We start from the raw sequence: 26,497 nt of genomic DNA, 5'->3' as shown, positions 1-26,497 counted from the left end.
CACCCTCATACTCTCTCTTTTACCGGGGTGCAACTGGGGTTCAGCCAGTTCATGATCAAATTGTTCACATTTAACAGCTGTAGCTAGCACTTGTGATAAACAGTAGCTCAGAGGTAAACTGCCAGAGGCCCTTTAAATCAAAAGCCATTCCTGCTGTGTGAAACGTGTGAAATGTTGTCCTTGGCCTGGAGCCCTTTCCCACAAGAAGGAAGCTTTGTTTCTACATTAGAGACAGTAAATGTGTCTTCCTTTGCCTGAGGGCAAAAGAGACCTCTTGGAATACACCCATGGCCAGGAATTCAATCAAAAGGAGCAGAATCAAATGCCTCATAAAAGCTATCAATCAGTCACTGATAGAACAACACAGCCAACGCAGAGCAGAGCCGTCTGGCCAGGCTGCTTTCTGGGGCTGATCTGCCATCTTCCAGGGGCTGTTGGGGGAAGGAAACACCATCTCTGCCCTCCAAGTTAGGGAGAAGCCACAATACAGAGGGCATGTTTGTTCTAACCCACCTTGGGCCCCCATTTCCTCCTATGCAAAACCAGAGCATGACTCAGATCTCTGTGGTCTTCTCCACCTCCAACCTCTGAGTTAATTTTTGCCTTGAGCCAAATGGAGATTTATCTCTATTTCTGTCCTTTTCTTCCTCCAGGAACTCTTCCTCTTTCTTACATCTTCACAATTGCAAAAGATTGAGTGAAGGGAAAACCCTCTTGTTATTAAATACATTTACTTATTCAACTATGTTAATGCCATGAATCTATCCTAATGGGCAAAACGTTTGCTAAATACCCAGAACCTTGTGCTCATGTGTGATCTGTTTCCCGAGAACTAACTGAATGCAGTCTAGGGGAAGTATTTATAGAACTAGATTTGATCACTTTAATCTTTTTATTAGACCAGAAGAAATACACATGTAACATCGGAAAGTAAGCCCAGGATGTTTAACCACTGAAACACATCGCCAACCCTTTCTATTTTATTAAATTTTGGTGGGCTGGGGCTGGGGCTTAGCTGTGGAGCGCTTGCCTCACACGCATGAGGCACTGGGTTTGATCCTCAGCACCACATAAAAATAAATAAAATGAAGTATTGTGTCCATCTATAACTAAAAATATTTAAAACAAAATTCGGGACAGTGTTCCTGCTAAGTTGCTTAGAGGCTCGCTAAATTTGCTGAGACTGGCTTTGAACTTGCAATCTTCCTGCCTCAGCCTCCCAAGCTGCTGGGACTATAAGCATACACCATCACCTACAACAGAAAATTCATGTTGTACATATAAAATATTTATACAAAATAACATAAATATGGTAAAAACATAATTATGTTTGTAGTCCCCACCAAAGAAAGATAATGCTTGTTAATGTTTTGGTACATTTCATGCCTTCTAGACTTTCATAGCATTAATGTTCAAATGCAATTTTATTGGCATTATGTTGTGTCTCTGATCTATTTTTGTGTGTACCTTTGAGAGGTTTGTGAGAAGTGTGGTGTCTTCAATGATGGAGCCTCCAGTGGAGCACACTGCCATCTACAGGTGGATCTTTAATAAGTGCTTTTTGATAATCAAGTCAACACCTCAAGTTGGCCTTGTGTTCTGGTAGAAAGTACTGGGCTTCTTGCGGTTGCCCAGCTGCGTGACCCTGGAGAAGTTGCTTCCCCTCTATGTTTAAGGGATTGAGTTAGATCATATCCAAGTTTCTTTCTGTCCTAGTATCTCAGAAATGTCTCTACATCAGCATTACTTTCAGTGGAAGATTAAGATGAGTGATTTTCTTTATGATAGCACACATTTCTTTTGAAACACTCTCATCTTCTAGATAGGAAAATGATTGCCCCAAAAAGAAATGTCTTGCATTCCTTTATGCATTATTATGTGGAAAATTTAGAGAACAGAGAAAAGCATCAAGAAGGCAATAAAAACAACCTCTAATCCCTTCATGTAGACATTAGCATTGTTAATATTATTGATAGATTTCCCTTTCTCTGTATGTATCTTAAACTCAGCTAAATATAATGTTGTTGTTTCCTGAGATTCTTATCACTACATCATAAATATTTTTTTATTTGTAAAAATAATCTTTATTTATTTATTGCAGTGCTGATGATTGAATCCAAGGACCTCACGTGCTAGGCAAGCATTCTACCACTGAACTCTATCCCCAGCCCTATAAAAATAATGTTTGAAATAGTTTTATTGTGGTAAAATACAAATAAGAGTTACTGGGTTTTGAGCATATCATCCTGCGATGTAAACTGCACTCACATTGTTGTGCAACCAATTACCACCATCCACTCCAGAGCTTTTTTCACCTCCTCAGACTGAGACTCCATACCCACTAAACAGTAACTCCCTATTCCCTTCTGCCCCAGCTCCTGGCAACCACTGTTTGTTTTACTTTCTGTCTCTATGAGATTTGACTACTCTAGGCAACTCATATTGAAATCTCTCTCTCTCTTTGGTTTGAGATGGGATCTCACTATTTTCCCAGGCTAGTGACAAATCCCTGTGCTCAAGTGATCCTCCTGCCTCAGCCTCCTGAGTAGCTGGGATACAGATGTGCACCACTCTACCAGGCTCTGAAATCATTTTTAATGGTTGCCTACTATTCCAATATATAGATGTAGTATAATTTGTCTGATGGCTCCTTGTTAAATCTATTACTTCCTCTCATTTTTTCACTATTAAAAATAATACTGCAGCCGGGGAGGGTGGCCTATAATCCCAGTGGCTCAGGAGGTTGAGGCAGGAGGATCTCAAGTTCAAATATGTCCTCAGCAACTTAGCAAGGCCCTAAGCAACTCAGCAAGACTCTGTCTTTAAGTAAAATATAAAAAAGGGTTGGGGATGTGGCTTGGTTGTTAAGCACCCCCCTCTTCAATCCTCAGTACCAAAAGAATAAATAATTAAAAATTATAACAATACTGCAATGATTATACCCATGTAAAAAACACATGGTTGTATCCATTTTTCCACAAGCCTATATAGCACACCTGTACTTTCCCCTTGTCTTTTTACTATGCATGTTTTCACCCCTCTTTAATGTACTTCCATTACTTCTTTATGATTTCTTATGGCAGAGGCAGCAAACTCCTCTGCATGTAGCTGCTGATCTTGGAAATGTGGAACTGGTGGAAACCCTGCTGAAGGCCGGCTGTGACTTGAAAGTCGTTGATAAGGTAACTACATCTACTTGACTCAGGTCAGTGGAGATTGTGTTGGAGATCTCTGTCCGTTGTCAGCAGGAGCAGCATCAGCATTCCCTTTAGTAAATGGGGAAAACATCCCATGTTTGATTGAGATGTCAGTAAGAATTTTTACTCTAAATAACAAAATATGTGCTTTTAAGATTCAAATTATTCCTTGAACTTTTTAAAAAGATCATAGATTCATATGGCTCAAAAATTATGTGTATCATATTACATGTATTTATGTATTATATTTATATGTTATATAATATGCTTAAATATTTAAAATATGTATATTTATACATTATAATTATAAATATACATATTTTAAATATATATTTTAATGTATTTTAAATATATATAATGTATAAATATTATACATATTTTAAATATGTAATATATTACAATATATGATGTAATTATATGCCATATAAATATAATATATTTATACATTATATATTTACATAGTATATTATTTATAATATTTATAAAATTATATATATTTTACTCTTTTTTCCATATATATATTTTCTAAATATATATATTTTCTCTCTCTACACACACACACACACTCACACACACACACACACACACACACACACACACACAAGGCTTGTAGTAAAAATTTCACACCCATCCTTGTTCTTACTTGTCAGGATCCTGTGCTACTCTGACCAAATGCAGTCTTTTAATAAATTTCTTCTGTCCTTCCAGAGTTTCTTTATGATTATGTAAACAAGCATAAGTATATTGTACCTTTATTCTAATCTTCCATTTTTTTTTTTTTTTTTTTTTTTTTTTTTTTTTTGCGGTACTGGGGATTGAACCCAGGGCCTTGTGCTTGTGAGGTGAGCACTCTACCAACTGAGCTATCTCCCCAGCCCCCAAATCTTCCATCTTTTTAAGACAGTGTTGACATAGCTATATATATTGCAGCTATATATATTGTTCAAGTATTAAGAATTTTAAAGTGTTGGTCTTTATATATTAGTCATGAAGAGTTTTTTGTTTTCTCTTTTGAAGCTGCCTGGGCATATTATAGTTTGTTTAATCCTCAACTGATAGATATTTAAGTTGTTTCTAAACTTTTGGTAGAGCTGCAATGGACATACTTATATGTATCTAAACTTGTTTTTTCAAAATTTAATTTTTAATTGTGGTAAATACACAAAACATAAAGTTAACCATCTTAATTTTTTTTTTTTTGGCGCTGGGGTTCAAACCCAGGACTTCACCCTGTTCAAAATTTACAGTTGTTCCTTCTTTGTCTTCACCTACACAGTGCATTAGCTCAGCACCTCCCTAATTCACACTATTCTACCTCAAAACCACACTTTTTTTTTTTTTTTTTTTTTTTTGTGGTGCTGGGGATCAAACCCAGGGCCTTATGCTTGCAAGGCAAGGCACTCTACCAACTGAGCTATATCCCCAGCCCCAAAATCACACATTTTACATTTATACAATCTGAAGTAGTGATATTATTTTGCTTTTCTCTGTATCTGTTTTCTTTTTTGCATTTTAAAGATTTTTTTTAAACTGATGCATTTCTAATTGTACATAATAGTGGACTTCATTGGTATATATTCACACATGTACATAATTTGGTTGATTTTTTTTAAATCATAAAAGTAACAAGCCCACAATTTGGAAAACAGAAAAAGTATAAGGAAAGAAAAACACAATTGCCCATAATTTCACCACTTTCTCCAGTTGTGGCTAGTTAACTTTGTTAACATTTACTGTCAGTGTTTCCCCACACATTCTTTTCTAATTTGTTTAACTTTATCATTCATACCTAACAAGCCCGGGGCAATTTTGTGGGTAGAGGATCCATAGCATTGGGTAGAAATTCATGGTGGGACCTCTGGTGCTAGGTGACTGGATATTCCAGTAATCATGGTTGATGCTACTGCTTGACTTTGTGTTCAAAATAGAACTAAATTGGAATTCGATTTTCCCAGATTTCCCTTCCCCCCATCTCTTTCTTTTCAGGGTCTGGCCCATAGTTGGCACCCAACACTTATTTAATTAGTAAATAAAAACAACCTTTTCTACTTGCTCCCACAATTTTTACCAAAGATAAGTGTTTCTAAAGCTGCATTGAAGTCTGGATGGGTAAAAGGGAGCAAAGGTTGGTTGTTGATTTGACTTTCCCAGAAGCCTGTCTTTTGGGTCTGAGGTGTCACAAAGCTCCGAAAGGGTCTTGTAGCCACCTACTCCCTCACCTGCAAGGGCAGAAACACTGGGACTTTCACACCAGCATACATTCTGTAGGAAGATTTTCTCCTGAGCCTGAAAACTCTGGCTTTCAGATGCTGCCTTCCCAAAATAGGCTAATTATGGGATTCAAATGGTTTTATAAGCCAGAATTTAGGCAGCATGCAATTAGAGGCTTGCTAAATGCCTGTAAAATGCAGTTCTTCGTAATTTCATTACTGTCTCTTTTGATTAGAGGCTGATTACTTTCAGCCCTAATTTTCCAACTCACCTGGATTTTAGTGCCTGGACAAATAGCCCAGTCATTTGTGTGATTGGAAATTGTACTTGCTGTCAATATCCAGACACATAAGAGAATTATTGGAATAGATTAGATCTGTTAGGTTAGACCCATAATTTCCTAAGAGTAGAACTTCTAGAGTTATCGCCAACCATTGATTCTGATTATTTTCAGAATTCCTAAGTTAATTCTTCATGGGTAATTTGAAAAACAAATAAGAACTACCATCCTTTGTCAGGGAAAAATGTATAGATATGGAAGTTTTGTGCTGCATAAAACCTAAGGAATGCTGTTTGCAAAGCTGTGTACTCTGGCTTTCAGCTATATCCATGCTGAGAAAGGAGCACCTTTTTGTAATTTGTGTAAGACACCCATATGGGCTCCAAGAAGCACATGCTCTGCATTATGTCTAGGACAGTCCTTTTTGCTCATTCCATTTGGTTGGGATTGTAATACCTCATCCTTTATAGCAGTGTGCTATAAAAGGAAAGAAGAAAATTCTAGCCATGAGTCCAGTGAAGTGAATTTTATATATGAATTAGTTTGTTGTGATTATTGATAGTGTTCATAACAAGATGCAGCCTTTTTCTGTCTCCCCACCTCAAAACTTCAGAGCAGAGCGGAAGCCATATTTTGAGACTTCCACTTTAAACTCCTGCCATCATGTCAGCATTCCGTTCAGGAAGAGATGGAAGGGAAAGAGAATGACATCTCTCCTCTCTTTAAAATTACTTTCCATAATCAGGCATGGGGGTGCATACATATAATTCCAGTGACTCAGGAGGTTGGGGGGATCGCAAGTTTGAGTCCAGCCTCAGCAATTTAGTAGGTCCTAAGCAACTTATTAGACCCTGTTTCAAAATTAAGAAGGGTTGGGAATGTGTTCCAGGGGTAAAGGGCCCCTGGGTTCAATTCCTGGTATCAAATAAAAAAGATATTTCCCATAAATCACCTATGCTCTTCCATTTACATACCATTGGCCAGAATGTGGGTCACTTACCTAACTGCAAGGGAGGTTAAAGGTGGCACATGCCCTAAGGGCTTTATATATATTATCACATTATCCCTCACCACTACACCTTGGTATAATTATGGAGCCCCAAAGAAGCCACGGACTGGCTAAGGTTCACCCAACAGGAAGTGGTAGGATCAGATCTGAACACAGATCCCTTGATGCAAAGCTGGAGCTCCTGACTACCAGGTGGTAGCACCTGACCCTTACTTTTCTTTCTTTTAGAAAGGAAAGACTGCACTGGCTGTGGCATCTAGGAGCAACCACAGCCTTGTTGTGGACATGATTATTAAAGCGGAGAGATACTATGCCTGGAGAGAGGTAAGAAAGGCAACTTCAGCACAGCAGAAGGCTCTTCTGGCAACCCCTGTCTTCTTATTGGGCGGTTTGGAGTACATGTAGTTCTTTTTTCTGCTCTCATGGGCAGAAACCCTTACCAATATAATTAAAATTGTCCCTTATGTCCTGTGCTGCCCTCATTCATGGAATGAACAGCTGCCTCCTCCCTTTCCTTTTCCTTTGCCAGCATCAGCAGTAGGCTGTGGAGGGAGTCCTGTGAGCTGAGCAACCTCACCATGCTGGTTCTAACGGGTATAGTAGGCAAGTCCCTAATGGGTGACACCCTGACTGAGCCTTCTGTCCTCTGGTCTCTGGCCATATTCTGTTACAGAAGGATTTAATGACTGGTTAAAAGGCTCCTATTTATGGCTCTGCAATTTTCTATGCACCCTTATACTGGCTTTCCACCACTCGAGTATTCTGTGACATTCACAGAAACTTTTTCATCTGAGAACACAAAAATCTTGTCTCTAGCTCAACTTTTGCCTATCTTTCATTTTTATCTCCTCTGATATCTGTCATATGTGCAGTTTCTCCATAGATTGCTCTCCCTCCAAGATTCAAATTTATACCTTCAGGAAGGATGGTATCAGACACCAGCCTCAATTTCTAGTGATGCATCATTTCCAGCTGAGGCTGCATGGCTACCCACAGTCCATTGTTAGCACCAGAATTCAGGTTCTCATCATGTAGGCGTCTCTCCTAGAGGAGCCACATACCTGAATTGCTATCCATTTGGCCAATCCTGGGAAATTTTCTTTAAAACCTTAAAGGGAAAAAATTGTCTGCTCTCTCACAGTCCTGTTTATTTGGCTCAGTAGTCTGGATATGCAGTTATGTGTCGCAAGAATAAGGATACTTTCAGAGAAATGTGTTATTGATACTGCTATTGGGGACAAGTTCTGCTTCCTCAGATATTGAAGTATACCACTAGAGAAGTACGCCAAGGCAAGCATATTAAGCAGGTTTTATTTAAAAGTAGTAGCACATACTTCTGGGAGGGAGAAGGGGGCCATGGCTGATGTTCTAGAATCCCAAGAAGTGAGTGCACCCTGCATCTTTTATAGATTAGGGTCTCCTTTGTTCTCCTGTTCTTTCCTCCCTTATCTTTCTCCTTTCTGCCTATGTGACTAGGCCCAGGAGATGCCAGTGAGATGGCAAAAAGGTGAGAAGCAGATGGGCAGTGCGGAGGGGCCAAGTGGAGCTCAGGGGCATTAATTAGCAACTCTTTGCCAGCAGTCTTTTGAAAAAGGGCAGGTAAATTTGATAATCAAAGGGCTCTGGAGTTCTTTGACATTCCATTCTCCCAGGGATGGTCTCCAACTTCCCAGATGCAATGGCTTTCTTGGCCTCCATTTTCTTTTTTTCTTTCTTCTTTTTTTTTTTTTTTTTTTCAGTGCTGGGGATTGAACCCAGGGCCTTGTGCTTACAAGGCAAGCATTCTACTGACTGACATTCTACTGACTGAGCTCCCCAGCCCCTCCATTTTCTTGATTTGACCTGATTCTCTATTTTTACACTAACTGCCTGTCCTCAATGCTGGCTTCATCAATAGGCAATTTGATCATTGTATGGCCATCTTAGAGTGCACTTACACAAACCTAGATGGTTTAACCCGCTGCACCCCTATGATATATAGTATAGCTATTGTCATGCACATGTGGTCCATCATTGACCAAAACATTGTGCAGTACTTGACTGTACCTGGATCCCTTTAAAGGCCATACCTTCCTCCTTGCAACTTTTTTTGCCTATTTAACCAAAAAAACTGTTTTGCCTGTTGTATTAGTCAGCTTTTTGTTGCTGCAAACAGAATGCCTGACAAGAACAAATTAAAGGAGGAAAGGTTTGTTTTGGCTCATGGTTTCAGAGGATTCAGTTCATGGGTAGTGGAAGAACGTGGCAGAGGAAAACTGCTCAGTTCATGGTAGGCTGGTAAGCTAAGAGATGGGGGGAGCAGAGGGATAAAGAGAGAGAGACAGGGGCAAGGGAGAGAAGTTGAGGATAAGATAAACAGTACCCCCAGTGACCTTATTTCTCCAACTAGATCCTACCTCCCAGTAGTCCATCCAGCTCTCAATGGATTACTCCATCAAATGGATTATTCCACTGCTGAGGACAAGAGACCTCATGATCCATGGGCAAGGGACTGAGTTTGATCCCCAGGATTGGGAGGGGAAAAAAGAAATTATTGTTTCCATACTTTCTTTAAAAATGGATATAGTCATTGGTTCTATTTTTAATGCCTGATAGCATCTTTAAGATGGTGGCTAGATGGGAATAAATTATTTTTCTACCAAATGAATAAGTTCTTTTTCCTAATAAATCTTTAAGATAAAAGAGAGAAACTTTAGAAACCATATATGATTTATAAATGTAACTGAAGGAGACACCCAGATATGGTAAGAATTATTAATCTTTTTTTTTTCTTGGACCTGGGGATTGAACCAAGAGGCACTTTACCACTGAACCAAATCCCCATCCCTTTTTATTTTTTATTTTGAGACAGGGTCTTGCTAAATTGCTGAGGTTGGCCTTGGACTTGGCAATCCTCCTGCTTCAGCCACCTGATTTCCTGGGATTATAGGCATGCACGACTGCCCTGGGAAGAGTTATCAATCTTGATGACAGCTGGAATTCTGAGGTCTGGGGTGGGAGGAAGACTTGTTTTTTAATATATAGCCTTAATTTTTAAAAAACAAATGCATTTGTATTATTTTAAATCTTCATTTATCAAATGTTTATCCTGGCCTCATATGAAATGTTTTCTAATAAAAAGATTGAAGATATGATTTAAATTTCCTCTCACATTCATTAACTGTATATTAATTTAACCATCATTAAATCATCCATCATTAAATTCAGTGGTTCAGAGACAAAAGGGAGCCTCCTAAAATGTGGCTAGTGTTATTTTAATTTCTACTGATTTGGCTTGTGTTACTACTTCAAGTAGTTGGGTGTTTTGGCAGATATGCTATCTATTTAATGCTTTCACTGTTGGAAAAGACCTGGGCCTTCCTAATCCTGTGTCCTTTCTTATGGAGATTTGAAATTCCACTCAGCACTATCCTGGAATGCATGAAACATGCAAGTTTCTCTAAATTTTCATAAAATACAGGACTGGTGATGTAGCCCAGTGGTAGAGAACTTGCCTAGCACACATAAAGCCAGGGTTTCATCCCTAGTACCCATCCTGCTCCCATGAACGCTGTATTGCAAAGATGAATGCAAAATCTTGCTGCCCTCTTCTTTTCACCTTGGTTGTTTGGAGTTTTGATTTTGGTGAGCTCATCATTGTTTCAGTACACGGAATGAGGATAAAAGGTGAAGTACCCACAGCTCCCAGGTTTGTTGGCTCTCCCCACCCTCAACCTTACTTCCTGGAAGCTATGCACTGTGAAAATAAAATTCATGCTGGGTTGGAGAAGATCTTGCATTTTTAGCCTCTTAGACAATTATTGGGTAATTCATATCTCCCACTCCTATTCCAACTTCTGTATACAAAGTATAGATCCTAAGAAAGGTCTTGCCCTTCTTTCTAGCTACAGTTTCCAGGAGTTGGTAGAATTTCCTGGAGGAATTCTGATGCTGTGAAGGGTACAAGCTGATCCCCGATGAGGGCTGAGAAGCAAGCCCCACCAAGTTCTTCCCGTAGGTGCTGAAAACTTGGGTTCCATACCCTTTTTGTACATTTCCTGCCCCAGCATTAACTCCCATCATGTTGTTCAGATATCTTTCACTAAGATTTACTTTTTTTTTTTTTAAGTGAAAGACAAAAATAAAGGAAAGCATAGATAGAAAGTCCCAAGTCTCTTGGGGGGCTGTCCCACATGTCCTTAACTGATTTGCAGCCTTCTGCAGCAGGATTATCTGAGCCCTGTTGGTGTGTACATGACACCCAGCTCTAGGAAACCTTAACACCTGCTTTTACTTTGAGATTTTTCTCCTGTGTTTTTGGTTTGGTTCTGCAGAAGGTACAAAAGGAAACTTTGAAAAGTCAAAGAACAATACACCAATCTAGGCATAGTGCTGTTGGGCTGAGTATAACCACAGTGGTTTACAGTCACTTCTGTCTCTCTCTCTGCCACCTCTTTTCCTCCCCTTTCCCTGATTTAGGCTCTTAGTTTCTCTCCTCAGACTCATCAGAGAACAGGATGGATCAAGGGACCAGCTATGGGGTCTTATTAGAGGTAGACTCAATCTAGGCTGCACTGAAGGTTCAATATGAGAATATCAAACACCTCAAAGAAGAAGGGATTATGGATTGAAAGTAAGGTCATTAACAATATGTTTGTTGTGACATTTTCTTTGCCGGGATATTCCCTCTATTTGCTTTTGGGGTGGGAAAAATAACTGCAGCATGGGGCACACAACTGTAAAATCCCTCACATTTTCTGTCAGACATTTGGTATTCAAGCTTCTTATTTCAGATAGATATCTCCATCTTGGGTGGCAAAAAATGATCCAGTCTCAGGTGACATTGAAAATCTTACCAATTTTTATCTAAAATATACATTCTGAAGTGAGGCAGTATGTGGGCATATCTGAAATAATCAGGTGCAATTATTTTTGAATTTAGGAGCATCCTGAAAGCATCAGGGAACCACGAGCAGGCTTTACTCTGACATTCAAGCAAGACCACAGTCTGGAGACAAGGCACATTCGCACGCTTCTCTGGAACCTGGCTTACCATCAACTGAAGACCAATGAGTGGCAGAGGCTGGCTCGCTTCTGGAACTTTACAGAGGACCAGATCAGAGCCATCGAGGAGCAGTGGTCAGGTGAGTGTGGACTAGATGATGTTGGCAGGAGACATTCAGTGTTAGAAGCAGCAGCCCTTCCTGTTGTTGGATCTTCCAAGTAAGTGCCTAGAACAGCAGAGTCCAGGGGCTCCCTGGAGAGTGACAGATAACTTAACGTAGGTCCATGAAAGTGATTGGAAACTTTGCAGAAAACCTACAGTTGGAAATCTGCAGTAAAGTGAAATTTTCAAAAGGTGACTACTTTAACTGAGCCATATTGAGAAAAGGTGGTTGTTAACCTAAAAAGAAATTAAGGTTCCTAATTGAATAGACACTAGGAAGCAAGGGTTTAACCGGTGGTGTGCCTTTGGGAAGCCAGTCTAATTTCTGGTGTCCCTTCAGTTTGTACTGGGGTGAATGAGTTGAATGACTCACTGTTCAGGACATACTCTAGGAGGGAATTCCTGCAACCAGGTCAAGGGGAAAGAGATTCTTAGAGGCTTTGGAAGATGTGGCTATCCCATGATATACACAGACTCAGAGGGTTAGATGATTCCAAGCAATGAAATCATTTCAGCCAGACTTAAACTGTCAGAATTAGTGAGGTTAGCTCAGCTGGATTCCTTAGCTTTGCTTTTTTATGATTTGACCCAAACCTAGGAAATACAGAAAAATTTGCTTGGCTTTAGTCAACTTTGTTCACCTTTTTTTCTTGCAAAGCTTTCTATTCAGAGTATTCCCCTTACAAGGATATTCTGAGGTGGGAAGGTGTCCTTGTTCAGAGGTTGATTTGCATTAGCTATTCCTGAGAATTAAAAATGGCGGCACCCCAGTTCCATGAATGCAGGCTACTTACACCACACACAAGCAAACTATGCAGCTCTTTATTACTAATTCTAAGGATATGTTTTCAGATGAACAAATGAAAGATAAATGTATTAGAAACATGGAATATTGACTAGTTTCTGAAAAGATTTCTTTTTTGTCACTATGTTAATATTTTGGCTAACTCGGCACATAGTGTTCTATGACAGCTTCAGGAAATTTGAGCTAAATTTGAAAATCTCTCTTAACCTAAACGACTTGAAAACGTAGTGTATCTTAAGAGTATTTACCTGAGCTGAATGTGGTAGTACATGTTTGTAATCCTAGCAGCTCAGGAGGCTGAGGCAGGAGGATCACAAGTTCGAGGTCAGAGTTGGCAATTTAGTGAGGCTCTAAGCAACTTAGTGAGGCCCTGTCTCAAAATAATAAAAAATAAGAAGGGCTGGGGATGTGGCTCCATGGTAAAGTGCTGCTGGGTTCAATTCCCAGTGCAAAATAAAGGGGATTTTAAAAGTGATTAAGTTAAATCTTTATGGAAAGGGCTGGGGGTGTAGCTCAGTGGTAGAGTACTTGCCTGGCATGTGCAAGGCCCTGTGATCAAACCAAACCCCAGTACGGCAAAACAGAAGACCAAAAAATAAATAAATAAATAAATAAATAAATAAATTTTTTTTTTTTGAGTCACATCCCAGCCCTATTTTGTAGTTTATTTAGAGTCAGGGTCTCACTGAGTTGCTTAGTGCCTTGCTTTTGCTGAGGTTGGCTTTGAACTCGAAAGCCTCCTGCCTCAACCTTCTGAGCTGCTGGGATTCCAGGCATGGGCCACAGTGTCCTGCTAGGAAACAGTACCTCTATGGAGTACCTGAAATGTATATGTCTGCACCAAGCAAGGAATACTAAGCCATGTGCAAGTTTATAATCTTGTTGACATGATAACATTAACATTCACAAGAAATGCATATGGTAATCCATGCTAAGACTACTGGCACTGACTGGGGAGTTTGTGGGCTTTTGAGGCAGAGAGTGACATGTTGATGGCACTGAAGAAAAGTTTGTCAAGAACAAGACTAAGAAAGGAATAGAGTATTTGCCTTCCCAGGAGTATATTCTTCATGCATGCAGTTTCCTCTTCCTGAAATGCCTGTCCCTCTAATGTGAACAGTGAACTTCCTCCTCACCACCCTCTCCAAAACTCAAGGCCCTTCCTTTTGTGAAAGTTGTCTGCTTCTGCAAGGGAACCTGTTATGTGTCTGCAACTGTGAACTCTTGCTGAGAGTGACAGAGGCTTCTGCGCTGCATCTCATCTAGCATCTCAACATCCCAGCATCTTTCAGGGGTTGGTAGTTATTCAGGGAGTATTTACCTAGTGAATTGCAAGGAAGGCATACCAAGGAAGTTGCAGACACATATCAGAGTCATTTTCTTGAAACTGGAGTGGTGGTGTTATCTTACATGCTGTTTGGAGTGTGATTTGTGGATCACCAGCAGCAAGACCAGCAGCAACACCTGGGAGCTTGTCAGACATGCAGATTCTCAACCCAGACATACTGGATTAGAATCTGCATTTTAACAAGATGCCCCAGTGAAGTATGCACTTTGAGTCTGAGATGTACTGCCTCCAAACTCCATATTTCATTAAGATTGACATTGCCACCAGCCAGGCACTGTAGTTGTTCTGTCCTTTATTTGCTCCTTGGGTACGTGCCAGCACAATAGTTGCCTGGTCAGGGCTGAAGTGGATGGGAATGCTGGTCATCATAAAGCAGCTCTGTTGAGGGGAACTGGTCAGGCTTCCTCTTATCATGGGGTTTTTGAAATGAATCTATCAAAAAGGAATGAATGTGTGACCACAGAACATTTAGTTAGAACTGAGATCACATTAGAATGAGACATCAGTGATGATATGTCACCTTGGACCTCTTGTGCTTGGTGCAGGAAATGAAAGCTTCCGTGAGCATGGCCACAGGGCTCTGCTCATCTGGCTGCATGGGGCCCTGATGACGCAGCCCGATCCTGCCAAGCACCTGTATGAAGAGCTGGTACGCGCCGGTTTCCCAGAGCTTGCTGGTGAGTTACAGTTTTTCAAAAGCAGAAACTCCACCCCGCTGCCCCCAATAATAGGGGATAGTGAACAGAAATCCCACCCTGAACAGTAGCAGTCTCAGCTGGAATAAGTTGTGGCTCACACAAAACAGAGCTGTGGAAGGGGCTTCTGCTTCTGTGAGGGACCCAGTCAATCCTGTTCACATTTTAGCCAGGTGATGCTCAGGGCCAACTCTCTACTGGGCATTTGGAAAAGTATGGAAGGTTTTGTGTGTGTGTGTATGTGTGTGTGTGTGTGTGTGTGTGTAGGTGGAATGGGCTGAAAGTGCTAAACAATCTCCTATCTTTATAGGATGGTTCTCCACATCTAAGAATTATCTTGCTCAAAATGCCATTTTGTTCCTGTTGGGAAGCTCTGCAAGTTAGTGTATTTGAAAATGTTACTCTAGAGAAAAGAGAACACAGTTATTACTATGCCTGCTTAGGTTATTGCTAAAAATCACTCTGCCAACATCACTGATCATATTGTCAGGGGAGGTACTTTGAAAACTTAATATATTAGGTAGTGTTACAACTCTTGTGTAATAGCAATCATTGAAGCAAAGTACAGGGGCATCTGACATTGTTTCACTGGAACAATTTCACCTGGAGCTGAGACCATAAATGAGTTAATCAGATCACCCATTTGGTATTGTTTCCAGCAATGTAGGTGCAAGGAAGTTTGTGGATGATTGAAAATACCTTCCAGAACATTTTCATCATAATTTTGGGGTTCCCCCTTGGCTTTAAATTTAATCCTTCCTATGAAAGTGTCCATAAAAACTCTCAGGGAAGACCATGGAAGTGGTGAAGGGTCTTGTGCTCTGAAGCAAGACTGCATGGGTTCACCCCTGCACTCTAACACATACTATATGACCTTGATCAAGTTCTATGACCTCACTATGCCAGCGTTCCCAGTGATTATCTAGGGAAGGAGATGAAAACATCTACTTCAGAGGGCTGTTGTGGGATAAAATGAGTAATAATGATTAGTACATAGTATGCTTACAAAGTTTTAGCTATTGATCACTAATGTTACCCTATGTTTTCTAGATGAGATTCGTCAAGTCAAAAGAAAAACTGGCTCAAGCTCCAAGCAGTGCACAATTTCATAAAAGCCTAAAGAAACTGTATTTAAAGGACTTCTTCCTCAGCATTTGGTTCTTTTAAATGCAGTTTCTTATTTCTTCCACCACTATTGATTTTCCTCTTAACTATGAAGATGGTGATGATCGGACCTGCTAACAGTGAGAAAAGATTAATACTATCACACTTTCCCACCACAGAGAAGTGGCCTATTCTTTTTGTTTTTTGCTCGTAGCCAGTTGTGTGTGTCTTTCTCACTTTTCCCATTTGATGCAGCACATATAACAGCATGATCTATAAGAGTTTTGTACCTCATGTTTTAAAAAATCTGATAGTGGGAGCAGCATGGCAATTTATGGAAAAACCAAAAGTTTTAGAATAGAGATAGTTTTGAAATTGGTTTTATCACTTATTAGCTGTGAACCTTGGACATGTTAACATTATTTAAGTTCTCAGATCTTCACTTTCCTTCTCTATAAAGCGGGAAATATCTGTTCCACAGGGTTGGGGAGAAGATGAAGGCAGAATCCTGTGAAATACCCGAACTTCTGACCACTGCATAGAAATTATCAACTGTTATTTCTCCTCAGTAAGGGTTTGGAAGTTTTGTCACTGGTGGCTCTAAATCACACATACATGTAATATATTACTTAGAAAAGACCAGAAGTATATACATGAATATATTTTTTTTCATTTTTTTGGTGATGTAATTACAGGTGATTTTTATTTCCTTTGTATTTTCTGGTATATTCCACAATGAACATACATTATTTTTGTAATCTAAGAAAGTTATGAAATAAATGTGAAATCAAGTATCAGTTTGTACTAGTTTATGTTCCCCTACTTATTATCATTTATGTCCTCCATTCTGAAGTTCTGACTCTAAATCTATAAAATTGGTAATCATGAGTGATTTCATAGTTATTCTATCATGAATTTATAATTTTACATCTTTGTCTCATTCTGATTGTACATGGTTCACTTAATGCTACAAATGTTTGAAACTGGTAATATATTTACATGATTCCAAAGAGTTTTTTTTAAAGGTATTGAGTGAAAAGTCTTGTCTCCATCTGTTCTTAACTATGACCTGCTTCCACTGTCCTAGCTGCCATTTCTTCTCCCAGACCTGAGTAACCTCTTTCAGTAAAAATAAGAAAATATATATCCTTATTGTATAAAGTGCTTTAATTGTTGAATTTGTTTACTTAAGCCAAAATTAATTCCTTCATGCTTTAGACAACATACAAAACTTGTAGAGCTTAAATAAATCTAAATAGATAGTTACGGTTTTTTTCCATATTTTTTATTGGTTCATTATAGTTGTACATAATGGTGGGATATAGTGTATATATTTGTACCTGTCCACAATATAACAATATAATTTGGCTTATATCATTCCCCACTATTTCCTCCCTGGCGTGCCCCCCACTCCACATTCGTTTCTTCTATTCTACTGATCTTTCTTCAGTTTTCATGAGATGCTCCACCTCCCAATTTTCTTTTCCTTTTTCCTCTCTAGCTTCCACATGTGAGCACAAACAATGCCCTTGACCTTCTTTTTCTTTTCCTTTTTTTTTTTTTTAATTTTGAGGAAAAGGGAAAAAAAAGTTTTATTGCTTTGCTAGCAAAGGAGAATCACAAGGGATTCCTGTCCCAGAGGCTATGATTCTGCCCATCAGGGAAATGATTTTTAAAACATGATTCAAGGGCTACATTCTACATATTCTCTGTCCAGAATTGTAATTCACTTGTTAATTTGGGAGAAGTCATTTCTGAGATCTTCTGGTACCATCATCAAGTCTGAATTACTTTGTTCTTGTAGTGGGTGTGTACTAAGAACATGACTTCCTAGGATGGGAAAGAAACGTAATCCTGTTTCCCCGAGATTAGGAAGGGGGAAGACTAGGACAGGGGGAGGAAGAGAAAGAAACATTTCCATTTAAAAAGTAAGTCCCAGAGGCCAAACAGCAAGGGCAATGTTCAAGCATAAAGTGGACCACTCTTACATTTCCTGTCAATTTCTACATCCATTTCTGTGGAAAAATGGGCGACATTTCCAAGCTGCTTCCTCCTGACAGAGGGCAAAGTCAGGGGAAGTGACCCAAAGTCCTTGTTTTCTATCAGGTAGGGTATGGACAGCTAAGGGTATTCAACATCCTGGCAGTCCAGAGGACCACAGTGGCAGATGGCAGGTGAGTAGACAAGGCATACATAGGGCAGGGATCATGCTTGAGCAACAACAAACAAGATAGCAAAGCATTATTACCTTTTTTTTTTTTTGGTAAATAATCAGTACAAAAACAATTAGTATTTTAGTCAGTCTCAGAAAACCATGAAGACAGTAACTCATAATCATACCAGTGAAAAAGAGATCAAGTTTGTTCAATGTAGGAGGTTAGGAAGATTTGTAGTCTATGAGATCAGGCTCCTATTAACTCAGGAAAAATTTTGGGCTCTAGAGTACTTTGAGATCATTATTATTAGGCATTCCCACAGAAGAACCCAGCTTTACTTACTTTTTTTTTTTTTTTTTTTTTACTTACTTTTGATAGGGCTGACACAAGTATACATCTTAAGTAATATTTAAAAAAACATTGTTTTTCCTTTTAAATATCCATGTATGACTATGCTTTGGTTATACTGCCAGGAGTTTAAGACCAAGTTGGTCAAAATTGACCTTGTACTTATCTACTCTTAGTGACCCTTGACTTTCTGAATTTGACTTCTTAACATAATATTCTCACGTTCCATTCATTTTCCTGCCAATGACATAATTTTATTCTTATTTATGGCTGAGTAAAACTCCATTTTGTATATGTACCACATTTTCTGTATTCATTCTTCCATTGATAGACACCTAGACTGGTTCCATAGTTTGACTCTTGTGAAGTGTGCTGCTATAAACATGGATATGCATGTACCACTATTGCATACTGACTTTAATTTTTTAGGATAAATACTGAGGAGTGGTATAGCTGGGTCATATGTTGGTTCCAAATCAGTATGGCTCAATACTGATTCCCAAAATGGTTGTAGTAATTTATAATCCCACAATAGTGTAAAAGTGTTTCTTTTTCTTCACATCCTCTTACACCTTTTATTATAGTTTATATTCTTGATGGCTGACATTCTGTCTGGAGTGAGATGAAATCTCAGTGTAGTTTTCTTTTTTAAAATGTTTTTGTTAATTGTAGATGGACAAAAATACCTTTTATTTATTTTTATGTGGTGCTGAGGATCGAACCCAGTGTCTCACATGTGCTAGGCAAGCACTCTACCACTGAGCCAGCCCTAGTCTTGAGTGTAGTTTTTTTTTTTTTTCTTCCGGTACTGGGGATCAAACTCAGGGCCTTGTGCTTGCGAGGCAAGCACTCTACCTGCTGAGCTATCTCCCCAGCCCCTGAGTGTAGTTTTGACTTGCATTTCCCTAATTGTTAATGATGTTGAATATTTTCTCGCATATTTGTTGGTAATTTGTATTTATTCTTTTGAGAAGTGTATACCTTTATTATATTTCTTTTTTATGTGGTGCTGAGGATTGAACCCAGTGTCTCACACATGCTAGGCAAGTGCTGTACTACTGAGCCACAACCCCAGCACTCGGAAGCTTTTTAATTTGATGCTATCCCATTTATTAACTCTTGGCATTATTTCCTGAGGTTTAGGGGTCCTATTGAGAAAGTTGTCTGTGTCTATATGTTGGAGTGTTGACCCTACATTTTCTTCTAGGAGTTGCATAGTTTCTGGTGTAACTCCTGTGTCTTCGATCTATTTAGAGTTGACTTTTGTGCAGTGACAATTAAGGGTCTAGTCTCATTTTTCTATGTATGGATATCACATTTTCCCAGCACCATTTATAAAAATGGCTCTTTTCTCCAATATGTTTTTGGAAACTTTGCCCAGGATCAGATGACTGTATCTCTGTGGTTTGTCTGTATCTTCCTTCTATACATTGGTCTATGTGTCTGTTTTTATGTCAGTACCATGCACTTTTTGGTACTGTAGCTCTGTAGTATAATTTGAAGTCAGGTATTGTGATGCCTCTAGCATTGCCTTTTTTTTTGGCTTAGAATTGCTTTGGCTATTCAGGGTCTTTTATTCTTCCAAATGAAATTCAGGACCTCCCCCAGTTCTGTGAAGAATGTCATTGGCATTTTGGTGGGGATTGCGTTGGCTCTATATATTGCTTTTGGTAGTGTGGCTATTTTAACAATATTGTCTATCCATGAATATGGGAAGTCTTTCCATCTTCTGAGGTCTTCAATTTCTTCAATGATTTCATTGCTAGAGTTTTTCTTTTTTAAGCTATTGTGAATGGGATAGTTTTCCTAATTTCTTTCTCAGCAGATTCATTATTTTTGTATGGCAAAGCTATTGATTTTTGTATGTTAATTTTGTAACTTGTTACTTGTGAAATTTATTAGCTCTACCAGTCTTTTGGTGGAGTCTTTTGATCTTCTAAGTATAGGATATCATATGTAAACAATGATAATTTGACTTCTTTCCTATTTTTATCCTTTCCTTATCTTACCTAATTGCTCTGGGTAGTATTTCTAGTAGTATATTGAATAGAAGTGGTGAGAGTGAACATCCTTGTCTTGTTCCAGATTTTAAAGGAAATGCTCTTGGTTTTTCCTTATTCACCATGATGTTGTCTTTGGGTTTGTCCAATATTCTTAAGTATAACACTCATTAATATTTGCTTTAGTTTGTCCCTATGGCTTTGGCTTGGATACTAAGCTCCATCCTAGTTGCAGTCTTAAGTTCCTCAGAAGGTAAGACAAAGGTTTTTGTAAAACCTAAGACAAAGGTTTTTGTAAAACACCTTTTTTTCAGCAGTGTCAATCTAGGGGAGCAGGAATGGAGGAAAAGATCTGGGGAAGGAGGAGAATCTAGATGAGGTGTTACTAAAATGGCTATTACTTGCTATCAAGTTTCACAAATTATTTGAGTTTGAGGATACTCTTATTCCAAGAGGTGGAATGGACTTGTGCATCTCAGGATAATTCATACAAGGGAGGAAGGAGGAAGAATTGATCTGTGGGTCATAGGACTGGGATAAGAGGAGGCTTGTTTCTCCTGGATCTCTGGGTAGTCAACAGGGAAGCCCTGGGGAAGACACGTCCACAAAAAGGATGTGAGATAAGGTGCTGCTGCTTTGGGCACACATAGCCTTTTGAAGCCCATGCTGAGTGAAGCTGTTTACAGTAAGAACTGGGCCAGAACCCAGAACAGGTGTTGCTTAAGTATCTAATACACATTAAGAATTAGCTTGATACTTCTGTAATTCAGAAAAACCTTAAGGTGTTCCATTAGAAAATAGGAATTGTTTGCCTATATCAGTTTTGTTCTCTGATGTTCTCTTAATGTGAGGTATCAAGAGAACTATTTCCTACAATAAAGTTACAGAATAGAACCAGATCATGTTCAAACTAGAAGAGGAGGTTTCAGATTATTAAATCCATCCATTTCTGTTAAAGATGGGGAAATTGGAGCCCTACTCGGATTCTTCAGAACAAACTAATTTTTATGTGTGAAGGGAAATAAGTATGGTAGGTAGAGGAGGATTCTGAGATTTCTTTATATTAATATATTGTCTAGCCCAAGATAACACAGCCAGTAATAAAGCCATTGAGAAGCCAGGTCTTTTTCTCCTAAATCAGTTCTGCCCAGATGTTTTCTTCATATTGGTCAACCACCAAAGCATTTCTGCCCAGGGCTGGCAGGTTTGCTAGTTGCCCAAGGCTACACCACTATAGGACAAGAGTTTGTAAGTTCAGAGAGAAACACTGGTTCAGTGCTGTAGTTTCAATCAGGCAGGAAAGAACATGAAAAACAGGCACTGGCCAGCTGTGAAGCTAAAGCAACCATAGAGGCCCCCTCTTTACCCTGATTGTTGCAATCACGCCAGAAAGATTTCAGACATGTGGCTCAGAGTAACAGGCATGAACTTATTGAAAGGGATAGAAAAGGGGAAAAGGGCATACTCTCAAGGAAAACAGTGGATTCTCTCAGAAAGGAGGATGGCCTTCCTGTCCTGCCTTTCAGTTTTATTGGGGAGCCCAGGGAAGTTTCCAGGGTCCCACTGAGGTCTACCACTTGACTTGACTGATAGCATAGCAGGGATGCCTGCAGAGAAGAGGGTGTGGTGCTCACAAAATTGGAATTAAGGAAATTGAGTCCCCCTACTTCTGCCTCCATTTCCTGCCCCCCCTTAATTGGTTTATTATCCAATTAAGGGGGGGCAGGAAATGGAGGGTCTTGATATTCTGATTGCCAGCGTGACTGGGGGTTGATAAGAGAGGGTCCAGGTCACCTGGTCGGGTGTGACCTGATCTTGGAACACAGTTTTTCTTAAGGGAATGTAATTATGACTGGAGGAGGTTTTAATGTTCCAGACCCCCATCTTCCAGGTGCCTGCCTGTCAGATAAGGCTCCCCACAGTTTTCATTCAGCCTTCATTGTCCTTTCCCTGCTCATCCATTCATGGCTGACTGGATACCTAACAATTCCAATAGGAAATTTCTTTTTGATATTTATATAACTCTACTTTTGTACTAATATTATGTTTTTTCCTTTTAACATGAAAAATTACTCATAAGTGTTGCCATTCCCTCTGTTTGTAACTGTTAAGAGTCCTAGAAAGATGAAGACTAATACAGCAAAATCACAAAAAGCTTTATGAGAAAAACATTATTATTCTTGGTCTTAATCTTTTTAAAATTATTTAAAAGTAAAAATAGGGGCTGGGGTTGTGGTTCAGTTGTACAGCACATGCCTAGCACATGTGAGGCACTGGGTTTGATCCTCAGCACCACATAAAAATAAATAAATTAAGTAAAAGTAAAAATAGCTTAGTTTCTATTAGTTCTAATGTTTTCAGTAAAGTTCCCTCTCAAAGTTTTATATAAATTATTGTTCAGTAACATTGGAAATGATTTAGTTTTTTTTTTAGAAATAATAGAGAAAAAAGTTATGTAATGATGATATAATTAGTGATAGGCTGAACATATTAGAAAATGAAGTTTCTTTTTTAATTTAAAAAAGTTTTACTTAATTGCTTAAATAAAAATAACATTAAAATAATTTCTACAATATAGTTACAAAGGATGGAATATCTCGAAAAAGTCTCTTATAATTTTGAAAAGATGAACATGATGTATCCACAGTTCAGAAATGTTGAAAACTAAAGACTTGTAATTCTTGGTACAGTCCTTACCAGAGGAATTAAAGGACCTCGTTGTGAACATATTCACTTTAGTCAACCACTTTAATGGACTGAACACTTGTGAGAGACTGGGTTCCGTGGGTAGATCTGGTTCCAAGAGATCTGGAAGCTGAGGTATTACCTTCAGGATGAATGGAGCGTGAATATTTTGCAGCTGATGCTTGAGGAATGGTTTGCTTGAAAAGATAAAAAATCAGCTTTAATAATCCCAAAAGACTATATCTATAAAGTATCATTTTTTCATTTATAATTTATCCCAACAAACATGTGTTAAGTATCAAATAGATACCAATGAATTCAATATTAAAACAAGACCAAAAGGACTATGGGTTCTCCAAAAGGAACCCATATGTAGTTGGCTTGTGTTCAACACCTGTAATTTAATATCAGAGCTGTATTTCAGAGCCAGAGGCCTCAAAAAGGCCTAAGTAGAAAAGGGTTATAGAGACTAAGTTTAGAAAGGAATTCTGTGATGTGTAGAAGAGGGTCAGCCCCAAGCTATCCTCTCATTCCATCCAGTTTCCTCCTCTCTGATTGTTAATATGTGGAGTCCAATTGTGGGGACATGGGGAACCCTGAGCATTCTGTCTGGTCCTTGCTTCAAATCAGAGTAAAGAGGGGCCTCATATTTCACCTGGTACACCTGGAAGCAGACTAAACTTTCTAGAGTAACACAAGAGTATGTATTCCCAGAAGCCTGATGCTCCCTTAATATGGACCACAACTCTCTAAAGAAGGATACAACTAGATGTTGAGGACACATGTGGAGGGGGAGGATATGTCCACCACCTTAGAGCTCAGGGGAACATCTTGGACATGAGCATCGAAACATGAAGGTCAGGGCACTTACATGTATATACTTATATACATGTAAAATGTATAAGTGCATGTAATGTACACAAGTACACATTACACGTATACATAAGAATATTCAGACTTTTCTCTATTATACCTGACACAACTTCCTAGTAGCCAACGGTAGGATTTTTAAGCAAGGTAAGTTCTCATATCAAATTAAGTTCTCACTCATATACACACAGGTTTCTGTTAGGCTCTTCTATCTTAAAAATACTTAAATTATATGCAATTGATCAGAACATTTAATACATATTTCAAAAATTTTCTTAGGATACACTTTCCTTAAAAACAAAAGGTCTGTATGTCAGATTCTGCCTTAAAAATAAGAAAACTCCTCTTTAAAGAAATGGAAAAATAACTTCCATTTTAAAAGTATCTTATATAAATGTTTCTTTGTTCCTAAATAAGTGGATAGTCATTATAAATTAGAGATATTCTTGTAGCAGTTATAAAATTTTAGTTGTCAGTTACCTAATCTGGCCCATCAAATAAGCTGTTTCTCCTTGAGGAGAACAGGCAAGAAGGGACTGTTGAAATAGATTAAAGTTGCTCTTGGTATTATGATATACAAAATATGGCAGAGAATGAAGTAGCACCAATAGCAAGCAATTATCTAGCAGATAGAGTTAAGGTGTTACAAATTTGAGCCTTGGTTTATTAGTAAGAACTGTTTCTGGTAGTTCCAGGTCTTAATTCCTAACAAAAAAATGAAACTGTTCAGATGACTACAATTTTGACTGTCACATAATACAAGTTACGAAATAATGGAAGCACTTTATGGCTATCTAATTCATAACTACTAGAGAAATACTACACATATTGATAAACAGAGGGCAGTTAGGAAGAAATATCAGAAATGGGGTTGAAAGTTTTTAGTTCCATGATTTTTCTTCTGTAAAACATGAGTTCTTAGCTGGGCACAGTGGTGTATGCCTGTAATTCCAGCAGTTTGAGAAGCTGAGGCAGGAAGACCACAAATTCAAAGTCAGCATAAGCAATTTCAAAACTAAAAAGAGGTGGGGATGTGGCTCAGTGGTTAAGTGCCTCTGGGTTCCATCCCTGGTACCAAAAAAAAGTTCCTATCACTATTGTAAAAACAAAGGTTGTCCCAATTAAAAATAAACACACATGTATGCTCTTTATGCCTTATCTCACAAATAGACACTCTTTGGGTATCTATACACATTCTGTGTGTTGATAAAAACAGAAATGGTTTCATTTCTTGTCAATTTTGATAACTGATCTTACACATAAAACAATTTATAAAAGTGACAGTCATCTATAGATTTCAGGGTCTGTCCAACTTATGAAACCCAACATAATCCTAAAATAAATTCTCCATTGTCTCCACATCTCTCAATTTGGTTCTTCCATCTCTTCCGAAGGCCAAACTTCACCTGAGGTTTAATTTAATCCAGTTTCTTTGATTTATCCATCTAGTAACCACGTAGTATCCAGAACAGAAAGAACTTAAAAATCATTCTGTAGGTATGGTGGCAGATGCCTGATTATAATCCCAGACACTTGGGAGGCTGAGGCAGGAAGACCACAAATTAGATAGTAAGTTTAAAGTCAGTCTCAGCAATCCAGCAAGGACCTAAACAACTTATCAAGACCCTGTCTCCAAAAAAGTGGGGTGGGTGGTGACTGGGGATGGAGCTCAGTGGTAGTGAACCCCTGAGTTCAATCCCTGGTACCAAGAAAAAAAAAATCTGTACACCTTTTTTGTTAATACTTTGACATCTTAGTAGATAGAAATGTTGTCTAATGTTGAGGAATTATAAATAGGGCATTCTTTCTAGTGCTCTTTTTTTTTTTTTTTTTTTTTTTAAGTTAATGTTTTAGAAAATTTTTCTGGATCTGGGGATCTAGATCCTTTTGCATCCCAGGCAACTGCTCTCCCATATCTCCAGCTCAGAGGCATTCTCTTTTAAAGTCAATCAGTATTTATTTTTAGGGATATGTTCTTGTAACTCTTTTTAAAAATTATAATTTTTGAGATAATTGTTGATTCACATGCTATTGTAAGAAATAAAACAGATATCCCATGTTCCTTTTCTGGTAAATTTTAGTAAGTTAAATTTGCTTATGGTTTTATAAAGTTATATTTATATCTCATTTAACTTTCACATTATTTCATTTAATGCTGAATTTTTACTACAACCCTAGGAGTTAAATTCTCTCACTAATCCCATTTTACAGAAAATAAAATATAGGCAAGTATTTTACTTGATTTGTATGTATCAAAGACAATAAGTAGCAAAGGTGAGGTATTAAGTCAGTCTTTTTTCCTTTTTTGTGCTGAGGACTGAACCCAGATGTGCTTAACCACTTGAGTCCCAGCTACATCCCCGGCACTTCTTATTTTTTATTTTGAGAAAGGGTCTCGCTAATTTGCTTAGGGCTTTATTAATTTGCTGAGACTGGTTTTGAACTTTTGACCCTCCTGCCTCAGCCTTCTGAGTCACTGGGATTACAGGCATGCATACCACATCCAGTCCAATTTTCTTTATATCACATAAATTGATTGCAACTTGATTTTATTTTTTATTTTTTTGATATATTCTTTAGTCATAGGTGGACACAGTACCTTTATTTTATTTTTATGTGGTGCTGAGGATCAAACCCAGGGCC

General features: G+C 38.5%; 2 protein-coding genes across 9 annotated transcripts in view; one reads left to right on the top strand and one right to left on the bottom strand.

The window, feature by feature from the left end:
• Polk (DNA polymerase kappa) overlaps nucleotides 1-16,998 on the top strand; it is a 151,130-nt gene extending 134,132 nt beyond the window's left edge. Inside the window, exons 12-16 of the mRNA XM_047555710.1 lie at nucleotides 3,084-3,182; nucleotides 6,926-7,021; nucleotides 11,619-11,820; nucleotides 14,542-14,673; nucleotides 15,742-16,998. Of these exons, the coding sequence (XP_047411666.1) occupies nucleotides 3,084-3,182; nucleotides 6,926-7,021; nucleotides 11,619-11,820; nucleotides 14,542-14,673; nucleotides 15,742-15,803 (591 nt within the window). The 3' untranslated portion in view covers nucleotides 15,804-16,998. The remainder of the gene's footprint in view (nucleotides 1-3,083; nucleotides 3,183-6,925; nucleotides 7,022-11,618; nucleotides 11,821-14,541; nucleotides 14,674-15,741) is intronic.
• A 3,061-nt stretch (nucleotides 16,999-20,059) lies between these two features.
• Nucleotides 20,060-26,497, bottom strand: part of Poc5 (POC5 centriolar protein) — a 44,801-nt gene continuing 38,363 nt past the window's right edge. For all 8 annotated transcript variants that reach the window (XM_047556509.1, XM_047556511.1, XM_047556510.1 and 5 more), the window contains one exon: nucleotides 20,060-23,181. In XM_047556509.1, coding sequence (XP_047412465.1) covers nucleotides 23,035-23,181 — 147 coding nt within the window. In that variant the 3' untranslated portion in view covers nucleotides 20,060-23,034. The remainder of the gene's footprint in view (nucleotides 23,182-26,497) is intronic.

Source organism: Sciurus carolinensis, chromosome 6 (assembly GCF_902686445.1).
Source record: "Sciurus carolinensis chromosome 6, mSciCar1.2, whole genome shotgun sequence".
In the NCBI taxonomy this organism is placed as follows: Eukaryota; Metazoa; Chordata; class Mammalia; order Rodentia; family Sciuridae; genus Sciurus; species Sciurus carolinensis.
This window is presented reverse-complemented; position numbering and strand designations above follow the sequence as displayed.